General features: G+C 36.5%; 1 protein-coding gene across 4 annotated transcripts in view; it reads left to right on the top strand.

Annotated features, from left to right (window-relative positions):
- Positions 1 to 13,541, top strand: part of TFPI (tissue factor pathway inhibitor) — a 42,967-nt gene that overhangs the window by 27,338 nt on the left and 2,088 nt on the right. For all 4 annotated transcript variants that reach the window (XM_052793711.1, XM_052793712.1, XM_052793710.1 and 1 more), the window contains exons 4-7: positions 2,189 to 2,227; positions 5,420 to 5,596; positions 7,307 to 7,402; positions 7,888 to 7,983. In XM_052793711.1, the coding sequence (XP_052649671.1) occupies positions 2,189 to 2,227; positions 5,420 to 5,596; positions 7,307 to 7,402; positions 7,888 to 7,983 (408 nt within the window). The remainder of the gene's footprint in view (positions 1 to 2,188; positions 2,228 to 5,419; positions 5,597 to 7,306; positions 7,403 to 7,887; positions 7,984 to 13,541) is intronic.

The following is a 13,541-nucleotide window of genomic DNA, read 5'->3' as shown; positions in this document are numbered from 1 at the left end:
GAAGGGGACAGCTGAGTGAAATTAGTAAAATGGCCTGATGTTAGTAGCCATGCTTTAAGTCATGGGTTTAAATGCTGAAGGCACAGCCTCCTACTAATAGGAAGCACTGGAAATATGTTCAAACAAATGATATGTCACTCTAAAGTGCATGTCATGTATTTAAATAATATTGTTTAAGGATGCCAGCTGCATTGTCCCAGAGATGCAAGGAAAATGTATCATGACAGAATTTCTACCAGATAGATTTGCTTTGAAAATATAACACAGGCATGTTTCCAGAAGAAAAAGAAAAAACTGCAGTAGGATTATAGCACACAAGGCAGTACAGCTAATGCTAAAATATTATTAGTCATCATCTGCACCTCTTAAAATAGGAGCCACGAAAGGTATATCACTATATAAAGCGTGGCTAGAAACACTTGCTCTGGAATGAGTGGAGAATAAACTGCTAAAACTCCTTTCAATTTTGGACTGTGAAGAGATTGTTATAAATAGTGTGTGTGGGGTCACACCTTATTAAAATTGCAAATTACAGAAAAGGTGAGGATACAGATGGGTCATGTATCTTCTGTTACTGCTTCCATAACAAGGAAGGGCACAGCAGCAACTCTACTTTCCAGCATGAATTGTTTTCATCTGAGGTCTTGCTAGTAGGTACCTCCAAGCTGAGATAGGGCACAGCACTCCTGTATCCCTCACCTTTGCCAGCTGGGCAGAGCAACTGTATCTCACACACGGTCACAGACAGGCTGTAGTGATGTCCTTTAGGTGTATGACTTAAAGGCCTTCTGGGAAACGTGGCATGAGAGACTAATGCATGTGATTTAAATTCAGATTAAAATCCATCCTTCCCTTTCAATTCTCTTTCATTTCATATTTCAAAGAAGGCTAGACCATGGGTTACACTGAGGCTTTATGAGCAGGTCTCTGGAAGACGTGTATCCACTGATGCAGGAAGAGCCGTCAGCAGTACAAAGTAGTTGTAACGTGCTTCTGCTACTGAACTGGTACTCTTGGCATGTACTATAGGGAATTGGTGTCTTCTTAAGGGGGGCTGTGGTAGCTAAGTAAGATGGCTGAGGTCAGGCAAATGTACTGCTTCATTATAGTATGTTTGATTGCATTTGCTTTCCAGCAGACAACTTCAAGCAAAGCATTAGCTGTACCACTCTATCCCTTCTCTCATATGCAAGAGTTCAGTAGGCAAAGGAGAAACTAGCATTTTATAATGCTATTAAGAAAAGCACAAGTACAAAACAAGAATTATGAAGCAATGTGATTAAGATGACTTAGGTGAGGTCCAGAAGCTGCTATTTCATGTGCTTTGCAAAATATCTCTGTAATAGAAAATGTATAAGCTATTCTTGGCCACTTCTCTCAGCTGCTGAAAAATTTTCAGCCTTTATTACACATTGGCTGAGCCAGTCTCCCCTTGGACTCCTTTGTAGTTTTATGATTAGGCAGTCTCCTAGAAGGGGAAGAAGGTTTGTTTTCAGTTGCTGAAATGGAATGTGGGGTTGAATTCAGATATCCAGCTTCTTGAGCAAGTACAATAAAACCCAGGCTCCTCCATTACAAATGACAATAGCAACTTCATCACTGCTGATCATGCACTGAAAGAACAGTGCAAACAAGTTTGTCATCTGTACTACCCTAAAGGTAGTTGTAGATGCTTGGCCGAATGGGCTTTAATATCATAAACAGCATAATGAAAAATTTACTCAGACACTACATAGCATAGCAAAGAATTGGATAGCATGAGAGAGGTCTTTATTGCTAACTAGATCAGCTTGAAAGCTATTAGCAGTACCAGTAGCTACAGCAGTTGGGTTAAGTTAGTCTGCTAATTACTCCTCTTTTGAGGACTACGATTACATAATACAGGATTATTGTTCCAGTCACATGAAGAGGAATTTCTCTGTTCAATTCAATATTGGCATAATTTCATTCCAGTACTTTCATATCCTCAAGTTTCCAATATAGCAGGTGGTCTCATACAAAGGAAATGATACTTCTGTCCTCCAGAACAAGCTTTTGTGCTGCTCCCCTAATAAAGAGAGGAGAGAAGGGGAAGAGATGCTGTATTCTTCCTCCTCAGTGCTCATCGTCACTGCTAAGCACCCTAGTGTCACAGGTGAGACAACATGTCTGCTTTTGCTAAATACTTTTCTTTTTATTTATATTGCAGAATTGCCTCGGAAGATGATGTTAGCAAAAATTAAGAAAGGTAATTAAGTTTACGTAGTAATCTAAGACTTTTATACAATGATAAGGGATTTAGCTTCTTTTGATAAATTCTTTATGTGTTGTTCCAACCTATCTCCTAACAAATCCAGCAATGTCAGACTGAAGTGAGTTCTTACTCCTAATCTTCTTCTGTATTCATCAAAGACTTTGAGGACAGTTGTGGTCACTGAAGATGGTAGCTGCAATCTCTTCTCGCCAAAATAAACACATCATGACACTTTTTTTTCTCTTTTTTCAATAAAGAGAAAAGAAGGACTCTGCAGAGATTCAAGCATTGTATAATTAGCCATGATGTGGAACTCTTATTGTGTGTATTGAGAATAATTTAAATGCTTCCTCTGCTGTTAGCAGAAATAGGAGAAAATCAATCTGAAACAGAACTTTTCAAGCATTGCCTGTGTAGCACCTAGCAGAGGTTAGGGCAGATCCCCTAATTACACATTAAGCAAGGGGGCAAGTTTCCCAATCCTGAAGGGGCAAACCGTTTACAGAAATTTAAATGCCTGATACCCAGACTTCCTAAATAGCCAAAGCTTAAGCACTGAGAATCACTTGTCTGAAACACTGTTGGTCTCTTAAGGTAACCTGTGTTCCTAACAAGGATATTTAAGTTTGATGCTTGCAATAGAGCTTGTGAAGACTTATTCTACTCTTCCTCTTTCCACATTAGAGACTTATCTGGATTGGGCCCAAATGCTGGTAGCCAGAGTTGCCTGAATACAGGCTTGAGTAAATTTTTTTCACAAGTCAGTTCCTCTTTCTCTGCTTACCCTCCCTCATCCCTCCTACTTGCTTCCTCTTGAATTGGTGTGCATTTAACTCCTCACAGAAATACCAATATTTGCAGATACATTTTGAAATAGACTAATTAAATAATTTATCTTTGCAGAATGGTATTTGGAATATTTTCATACTGAGATGATGGTTTTCTTTTCCTGTTTTCTACTGTCTTTTCCATTCTTAATGCACAAAAAAATTAATCATGATTCTATGCTATGGAAGTTACTAAAGTTGATTTTCCACAGATGCTGCAGACGTTTGGCACTACTTCCTTTAAGGTCCGACCCTAGTTCCCTGCTTTTAATGACAAAACAGAACATACCCTGTTAAATGCAGCTCGTGGCTGTCATCAACGTCATTACATGTTTACTATTGTTTCCAGTAATGTAGTTTTGAATACTGAGTCTCTGAAGAAAGACATGGCATTTAAAAGTATAATACTAGTTTGTATAGTTAGGATTATATTGCCTTCGTGACCTCTTTCTTCAAAAGTGGCTATAAAAGTTAGCTGTGAGCTCAACATTTTTGGACTTTATTTCCTTTTTCTGCAAGAATCATTTTAATATAAGGATTTTCTAAATTAAGAGCAGCTGTTTTTAAGAATCAGTCATAATCCTGCAGACTACTTTACATACCCTTATTATTATCTGCCATCCTTTCTCAGTTAATATCTATCTAATAATCTTTTTCTGTTATTTCACAATATTTTGCAATGTTTGATCAAAGTATTGTTTCTGTAGCTCCTGTTATCTGTGAGCTCCTAATAGATGATATATGGAATAGATACCACTCTGGTAGATTCTTGCCTGCTACCTGTCTACATAACTGTCTCATTTCTGTTCTCAGCTGAAAGCATATCGTATGCCTTGCCCATACCTTTCATATTTGTTGGTCTTTGTGAACTTAGTTTTGTAAATCTGTGAACACAATAGGTGCTGCCTTTGAATAGTAAGAAACGTGAAATATCTGAACTGCAGAATACATACACTTACTGGCAGAGAATGAAATTTGTAGTGAAAAATCAAAAAGCTATCCAGGAGTGCTTAAAATAATTGATTTTGTTACTTTATGCAAGAACATTTTAATGCTTTAATTCTACATGTGATCTCTGAAAATGACATTTTGCTGTCCATGAAGCTTTATAACAATTGAAATACAGGATATTGACAATTATTTCTTGGAAAAACACTAATTTTGAGCTATTATAATGTTTTATATAAATATATGATGTGCATCAATTGAATTTAGTAATATTCTTATTCTAGCCATGATTTTTAATAGATACTTGGCTAAAATAGCTGTAATAGGATTAACTTCCTTACAACGCCATAATCTAGTCCAAAAATGTTAGGGACTTCAAAGTAATTGTTCTATAGCCATTTTTATTAAAATGGCAGCCCTCTGCACACTGTTTTAGTCTCAATATTCTATAAGTTTCACAGGTAAGGAAGGCCTTTATATGTGACATCTGATATGATTGTCTTATATAATGGCTAAATATACTTTTCTCTGCAGGTCAGCTCACTCAAGAATCATATTTCAAAGTATCTACTAGCAAGAATTTGAGAATACCTCCATATATATTTCATTATTGTTTCCATGATTTTCTTTTAAGAATATAATTTTGAGGGAAAAATTAAATATGGTGAGAAATTGACATTTGGGGATTATTATACGGCTATGTGTTTTTCTTCCTTGCCAGAAGCCATGATATCATGCCTTGATATTCAGTCAAATTATGCAGTATTCATTTGTTAACTTTTTCTTGGTTGATATTATAGTTACTGATTGCAAACTAGGAACTGGGACTGAAAAATGATAGTTAGAATAGCTGCTCTGTCTCCATTTCCTGTATCCTTTTATAGCAGTAGACTGTCACAGACAAAATGCGTTGTTAGATTTTCTTTTTTCTGTTCTTTTTTAAAAACTATTTCCTTTTTCCTCCTATTTTAACATTGCTTTCTGTATAATTCACACTAACATTGACTAAACCAACTACATAAATGACAAGAATGTGTACTTAGTTCAAATGATCCAGCTGGGAATCAAGTCTTGTTTTAATTCAGAGTAAAAACTGATTTTCATCTTAGAGCTTATGTAGGAGGACACTTAAAGGAATCATTAGTCCTCTTTTTCCAAGATATAATTTACTGGCTACCTGAAAAGGAAAAAAAGCAATAAAAATATCCCTTTAATGCTCCAGCATAATATTGCAGTGTTATATATAGAACAAAAGCAGTACAATAAAGCAGCAGTTTGTATGGTCTTTAGTCCAAAGTTACAGGTTTATTTTATAAACTTCCTTCAGTTCTATTGTTGTCTTGGAATGTGTGTTGATTTTTTTTTTTTCCTTTCTTCCCCCACCCTGTTCATCATTTACCATTGTTCATAGAAAAGCCCAATTTCTGCTTTCATAAGAAAGACCCTGGAATCTGCCGAGGCTATTTTTCCAGGTATTTCTATAACAAAGAGACAAAATCATGTGAAGTATTCAAGTATGGTGGGTGCCTAGGAAACCAGAACAACTTCAAGGATTTGGAAGAATGCCAGACTACCTGCCAAGGCAACTGTAAGTTGTTGTCCTCGTTATTCTTAGCTTTATTCTTGTATAAACAATGTTGTGTTTTGAAGATACCTTGCATGGAAAAAAAGGCAACTTAGGGTAGGTACCCTGAGGTGCCAATAATTTGTATCTGAAATTAACAGTAATTACATGGTTTTTTAAAAATAAAAATAGAAAAATGAAAAATATAAATTAAAAAAATTGCAAGTACTATTAACTTTAATGAATATTACAGGACTCCTACTTTTTTACTTTTCTCATGACAGTTAATCTAAAATCTGCCAGCTGTTTGGGTTTATAATATCATAAAATGCTAATGTCTATTTTTTTAACCTGTATATCTGAATATACTCTTTTCAAACCAAGTCTTGACATTCCTATATTGGCACCTCTTTTCATCACAAGACTTTTTACTGATTTTACTTGTTTTTACTGTTTCCTTGTTGTGCATTGCTAGCTTCCCACCAAAGAATTATGGGAAACCTGTCTCTCACTTCTGAGTGATTTGGCTGTGCATCTTAGGCAGCCATTCAGACTGACCATATATCCTAGTTTCAGCTGGGATAGAGTTAACTGTCTTCCTAGTAGCTGGTACGGTGCTATGTTTTGAGTTCAGTATGTGAAGAATATTGATAACACTGATGTTTTCAGTTGTTGCTAAGTAGTGTTTAGACTAATGTCAAGGATTTTTCAGCTTCTCATGCCCAGCCAGCGAGAAAGCTGGAGGGGCACAAGAAGTTGGCACAGGACACAGCCAGGGCACCTGACCCAAACTGGCCAACAGGGTATTCCATACCATGGGACGTCACATCTAGTATAGGAACTGGGGAGTGGGGGCAGGGAATGGCCGCTCGGGGACTACCTGGGTGTCGGTTGGCGGCTGGTGAGCAATTACACTGCGCATCATTTGTACATTCCAATCCTTTCATTATTGCTGTTGTCATTTTATTAGTGTTATCATTATCATTATTAGTTTCTTCTTTTTATATTCTATTAAAGCGTTCTTATCTCAACCCGTGGGTTTTGCTTCTTTTCTCCTGATTTTCTCCCCCATCCCACTGGGGGGGGGGGAGTGAGTGAGCAGCTGCGTGGTGCTTAGTTGCTGGCTGGGGTTAAACCACAACACCATAGATCATTCATCTACTTCCTCATCCTACTATTTCCTATGAATTGTTCTATATCAGAATATAGCAACCTTCATAACTGCTCTCCCCTTCACAAAATACTTCATTTTATTCATAGGGTGAATATATTTTCCCACCCAGACCCTCCAGATCCTTTTGTCTTGCTTGTCTCTAGTGGGCCTTTTTCCAGGACTGTTTCATAATCTGTCATTTTGGCAAGGGGAACTTGAGTGTATTCACATTTAGAATAGGAAAGACCCACTATAGTTCTTTTGTAAATATTTTTTTTAAAAGATATACATACAGAGCGATGTGTTTTTCCCCTACCTTTGCCGAAGCATTTCTTCCTGGGCTCCTATTCTACTTTTACCTTCTGGATTAAAAGTTGCAGAATGTTTTTTTTTTTTTCTGACTTTAATCTGAAATAACACCTCTATGTAAATTTGTATGAATACCCAAGAAGAAAGAGAGAATTAGGGGGCATTGCCATGGTTTAAATAGATCAAAGTTTTTACCTTAGTGATATTGAAACATTGATACCAATTGTTTCTTGTGTTTTTTCCTTATTGTTTTCCCTTTGTTTTTCTTTTAGCAAATTTATTGCCAATTCTTCCAGCTGAAGAGCATCCTAACACTGTGAACAGTAGTTCCCCAGCAGAAGAACCCAACCAGTTCCCTGGGATTTTTGGTAAGAATTTGCTTTTGCTGTTTATAGTTATCCTTTTTTAATGCAGACACTCCTTGGCTTGTCCACTCATTTTCCCATTTATTTGAAGATATGCATGTTAGCTGAAATACATAAGCACAGTGAAGTCAGTAACATTAAAACTAGCTTCATAGCCATTTGCTTGTCAGTAATACGTATTTCGAAAAAGGCTTACAATTGCAAAGGTTAGAATGTCTGCTAGTAATATAAAAATAACCTTCCCAAACCATGTTTGATTTAAATCTTACATCAGTAAAATTAAAGAAGAAAAAGGAATCCATCCCAAAGTTGCCTCAGCACATCAGTTTCCTATGCCTTTGGGACTTGAAGAAATGCTGCCTTTTTGTGGTATTAATACTGGCATGGAGCAAGGCAAATGAGTACTAATCATAGCTTATTTTCAGAGCTTTGTTGTGTCTAGATAACCTGTCACTTACTGTTTCACCCTCCCTTTTTTTTTCTTTTAGTCAATTTGTTGCCAACTGCTCCAAATGACGAGAAGTCCAATACTCTGAACAGTAGCTCCCCAAAGGAGGAGCGCAACCAGTTTCCCATTTTTTTTGGTAAGAATTCACTTTTGCAGTTCTCAACTCTCAGTCTTTTATATGCCTTCTGGATTGCTTTTCCATTTCCACCCATTTTCCAACATGTCTGAGACTAAAGAATGGGCTTACATCTATGTCAAATTTTTTGATAAGTAGAGAAAGTTAAAGCAAAGAAATATATTGCTATTTACAGACCTTCCATAAATATCAGAAAGTGGAAGACTGACCACATCCTGTCCTCTTCTGAAACTGTGCACTTCCTGTAGGTCTGATAAATACAAAAATTTAAGGACCAAGAGCAGAAGCAGTGATGCAGAGTTCTTTTAGTCAAATTAATATTTTTGTGGGGATCTAATTGGCAGCCAATTTAAAGCTCCTTTTACCCATTAAAAAAGTACAATATTTGGATTTTGGAATATGGCACAGTATATTTGTCATAATACATTTTTATTTTCACTAAGACCATATTAAACTCAGTTCTTGGTTTGAGTATAATCAAAGTGAGTGTGAATTAATTTTGTCTGCTTCAAGGTATTTTTGCGCTATGTATTATAATGCAGATGAGAATCTGTACTTTTACTGTAGAGGGCTAGTTTTTAACAGTTGCTGTAGCTGGACACTGTCCACTATAGATTGCTGGTACTTGCTCACACTGTAAAGGGTGATTGAATTTGAGGCATGTCATTTTTATGATCCACAGTTATGCAAGAGGAAACAAGAAACAGTTGGAAAAAGCCTGAGCATTCTTACCAAGTATTTCTGTTGGGTTTTTGTATTTACACTTCCTTGTACTTTTGGGGATTGAGTGATGGCTTACAGATTCATTAAGGTTTTTGTGTTTTATACAATGTGCAAGATAATGGGCATGTAGGATAACATTCCTGTGCTCTTTGCTTCGAACGGTATGACTAATAAAGCTTGAATGTGTGTTGTATTTTTTTTCCTTGCACTGTGATCCACATGTGCTGTCGGGTTGAGGTAAGTTTTGGTGATAATTGGATTGTTTGTTTACCACATACAGAGCATCAATACACTCTGTTATTAAAATGACTGAATATAAAACCGTAAAGCTTCTGGCAAGTTATTTTACTGAAAAATATTTGAATGATTGAAGGCCTGGAAATAAGTCTAGGGACATAAGAGCATACATGTTCCCTGAAGGTTTTTATTCATAATATGAATCCCCAGATTCCCAAAACAAGCAATCTATACAAGCAAAGGGGCATGATTCACTATGTTTTTCTCAGAGGAAACGGAGGGGTTCTTGCTTGTGTCAGCAATTGTGAATTTTCTGCTAGAGCAGATTTTGGGAGGGAGAGGTGAGGGTAAGAGAAAGAGAAGAATTGAAGGTTGGTGGAAGAAAGGGTCAGGGAACAAGGGTGGGTGGAGTCAGTGTAGCTGGATGGGTCAGGTAAGAAGTGTGACCTTGGAAGGACCAGTGTGTTTCAGTGGAAAGTCTGAAGACACCACAGGTTCTTCCTACTATATAACCTTTGTCTGCCTTACACTAGCCTGTCCCATGCAGCTACCTGCTGCCATTCTGTTTATCAGCCTGTACCTTTCAGGTTGCTGGGGTGGGCTAAAATCCTGTGCTTTTGTGCAATCCCACTAAAGGGGGAGGAAAGAGTAGGGCCAAAACTGACAGCTGATTTCTCCACAGAGATGTGGAGAACATAGCCTCCATTCTTGCTAATACTAGAGGCAGAGGTGTAAACTGAAGTTGCAAGGTAGAGCCATCTCACGCAAACATGCACTGTGACTCCCCATGGCCCTCAGCGAGGGACAGAAATCTGGCTGTGCACATATGAGGTCAAGATGGACTGTTTGGGATGGAGTGGCTGATGCCCATCTTTTCAAGCACAGGCAAAGTAGCTGGTCTGCCACTGTAACATCTATTTTGCATATATATTGGCCTGGCTATGTATCCTTTTTTTTTTTTTTTTAAATACATGACCACCATTAAAAAAAAAATTTGCAAGGAGTTGTATCTTACCTCACAACTGAAATGCTATTCATCTTGATTTCAAGAAAAAATACAAATTATTGGTGGTATGTATAACTCTGTAACAATATCGGATTAATAGATTTCCAACAAAGTTCTTGATCTTTAGAAAATTAAACTCTTCTATGGCCAAACAAAACAAATTTTTTTCTTCTGCATATAAACATGAAACTTCCAGCGCTATCTCTCAGCAATGAACTTTCTGCAGACAATGAAGATTGTTCTGGTCTTACTCTGCTGCAAGAGTTAAAATAACTTTTATTCTGGGAAAGTTAAGAGAAAGTGAATCCAAGAATCAAACCTTTCATTTTCAGATTATACAAAGTGATATACGATAGGAAATTATGAGTGCTATACCCTATGTTTGATTTGTGAGATCTAAGTGGGATGCAGGATCAAAAGTCAATTTTCAACTCAGCAAATGTGGAATGGCACACAGGCAGTTGCTGTTATTACTTATCAAAGTCAGGGCCATATCTTTTGCTGATATAAATTGACATAGTTCCATTTGCTATAATGGATCTGCACCAATTTATACCTACAGAGTACCATTAAGTGCAGATGACTCATTATTTTTGTAATAGCTTGTCTACTTGAAGATTCTTTTATTTTCTCTTTGCTGCAATCAGAAATGAGATATTGAAGCCTGCATATATCAAAAATCTGGCAATAAATCGGAAGCTTCATGAATGTCACACACCCATGTCTAGCAAAAGAGAATGCAGTAAGCATTGTTTCTCATCCAGCTCACCAAGATCATTTCAAACTTCTTTTGTACTGTGATCAATTAACAGTTCATTGTCACACAAGCCCAGCTAAGCCTGAGAGATAACAATTATTGGTGCAATACAGGGTTGGGATTATTTTTATAAATATGAGTCTATATCTGAATATGCATATTTCAGACATTCTGAAGTATGATCGTGTCATCTGCTCACACCACAGAGAGTGGTGTCTGGGATTCAAGAAAAGGCTGTATTACAAGAATTACATCTTAAACCATACACATTTAAAGATTGTTTAGGTAGCAGTGAAGGGTAAGATACAGTAGTCTTTTTCTAGGTAAGAATAATAGCATTTTTTATCTACTGCTTATTTCATATAATTAGTTTACCTATTTTTTCAGAAACAAAATATTGCAGTTTTGGTTCTCATTCTCTCACCAAAACAAAATCAGTCCAAACATCTGCATCATCAAGAAAAAGAAGTACCAGAAAGATAAGAGAAAGATCTGTGCTGTATTTTGCTGTTGTAAAGCCTGAAACCCATTTGAGAAGCTCCTGCAGAGCTAGTGGCAGGAGTTCTAGTTCCCACGCTCCACTTGAGATGGGTTCCAAGCTCTAATTTCCTTCAAAAGTTTTTGGTGGAATTGGCACGTTTCTGAGGAACACTTTGTATTGCATTGTATTGGCATGTTCCAGAAGAAAACTTTACACCTGGAAATGTTTGACTAACTCAGCTTGGAAGCTTTCATTTGTCCTTTGTCTATATGAATTGTAAATTCTTTTTTCCCATGCCTCTTCATGACCTGATTTATATGGCGTATTTTTGGCAAATAATATACGTAGCAACTCCAAGTTTATGAGCATGCTATTGGATATTGAAAACCTGTTTAAGTCAGATATTTTGGATAAATAGAATAGCATGAACACAAGGGTGAAGCCAGATTCTTAAGGCTTATTGCTGTCAATGTAAATAACCAGTTCATTTCTGTAGAAATTGCATCAAAGGCGATAGGATGGGCCGTGTAGTTGCATGTATAAGAAAGTTAGAAAGTGTTTCATTTATTAATTTTTAGGTTCATACAATCCACTTAGTGTTAACATGTAATGAGTTATGTAATGTAATGAGTAATGCTACTTGCACTGTGAAAAAAATTGCTAAAAGGTAACCCAAACTGAGAAAAAAGTAGAGTTAAAAACAGCATTTCTATCTCAAGTAGTCTCTCAATACAGTTGGTATCTGTAATTCATAGACCTCTAATGACTAGATTAGGGAACATAATTCTGACAGTGGGACATGTATTGCTTTTTTTTTTTTACTGTTTTCAGTGTGTACTCCTTCCTCTGTGTAGTTTTGCAGGTTATGGGATTTGCTTCTTTCTTCTTTTTTTCCTCCATAGAAAAAGCAGGAGATAAAACATTTCAACAACTCTCAGAAAAATGAAGTTCTAAAACCAAAACATTTGAGAAACTCAAGAACAGGCATAATATCTAAACTTACTGTAACATCATATACATAAGTACAGCATTAGAAGCTGGGGCTGAACAGAGAAAACTTACCTGGATCTAATGCTCCTAGTGACTGTGTTAACATACTACCTCACAGGTTTATAGATTGTCCTGCCAATAGAGATGTTGGGCTGGGCATGACACAGTACATATTTTATATTTACAGTAACTGAAAGTTAACAAGTCTTAGTGATCAGTATATTAAAATCAATTCATATTTTTTATGATCCTCAACAGACAGGAAATTATGTCATTTTATTTTAATATACTGTTTTGCTGGAAAAAAATGGCTTTGATATGGCAAAACTAAGAGGTTGTCTTCATGGGCTGGTTGCTTCTGTGAGTGTAAAGAATATGCAGATATTTTGAGGATGAACAGGTATAGTGATTGGTATCTGGGACATTTGTCTAGTAATGAGCTAGACAAACACCACCACAATTTTTAGAAAGAGTACAAGAGGGATTCTAAAAAGCATTTGTTTGCCACCCTGCCAGTTGCATTGTATGTACATAGGTAGTCCTTATTCACCAGTAACCACATCACTGGCTCCATGGCTCCCCTAAATCTTACAGTTGCTGTGAGAACTCCTTCATGAGGCGCCTATGGAGTGTCTCTGGAAAATTTTACATACCAGATAAGTAATCTACTTTACAAAGTGTAGCTTTAAATTCTGTTATATAATTAACAAACCTATGCTATTTGGCCCTTTCATCACTGGCAAGCCTTTCTGCTTTGTTCTTTTTAGGTTCAGAAATTATCAGTTTAAAATTAGGTAAGCATTTTTTTTTAATGTTGCTGAACATATGCTTTGAAAGCTAAGATCCTCTCTAGCTAGAGAGAGATTACATTAGTTCTAGGCATAAGACTTCTCAGAGTGGTACCAAAAGTATTGCATTAGTTAATTTAACTACCATCTTCATTATAAATAAAACAGTAGATGTAATATAAATTGTATTACATTGTGGGCTCTTACTCTGGATCCAGAGTGAACCTTACTCTTACAATAATGTTACAGTCATAAGAAGAAATTAAGTAGTGCTTGCTTTATAAGCTGAAACTAACTTAATATATCTTGGAAAATGAACTTATGACTCGGTTTTTGCGTTTCGGGATTCTTTTTAAATAGTATGATGTTGCTAACACAGCTTCAAATATATCATTAATTTCACTTTGCTGTCTTAGCTCTCCATAAATCACCGTTCTGTTTCTTTCCTAGCAATTTTTCATAGTCTTTCACCATTCCAGTTCAGCTATTATACTTGGCAGATGAACCTTTCTGAGCAGGTGTAATATGTGTAAGACATGTAAGATGTCCATGTTCTTTTTGGATATTTTCTTGTCA

Source organism: Harpia harpyja, chromosome 7 (assembly GCF_026419915.1).
Source record: "Harpia harpyja isolate bHarHar1 chromosome 7, bHarHar1 primary haplotype, whole genome shotgun sequence".
Classification (NCBI taxonomy): Eukaryota; Metazoa; Chordata; class Aves; order Accipitriformes; family Accipitridae; genus Harpia; species Harpia harpyja.
Note: the sequence above shows the minus strand (reverse complement) of the source record. Positions and strands in the feature narration are given on the sequence as shown.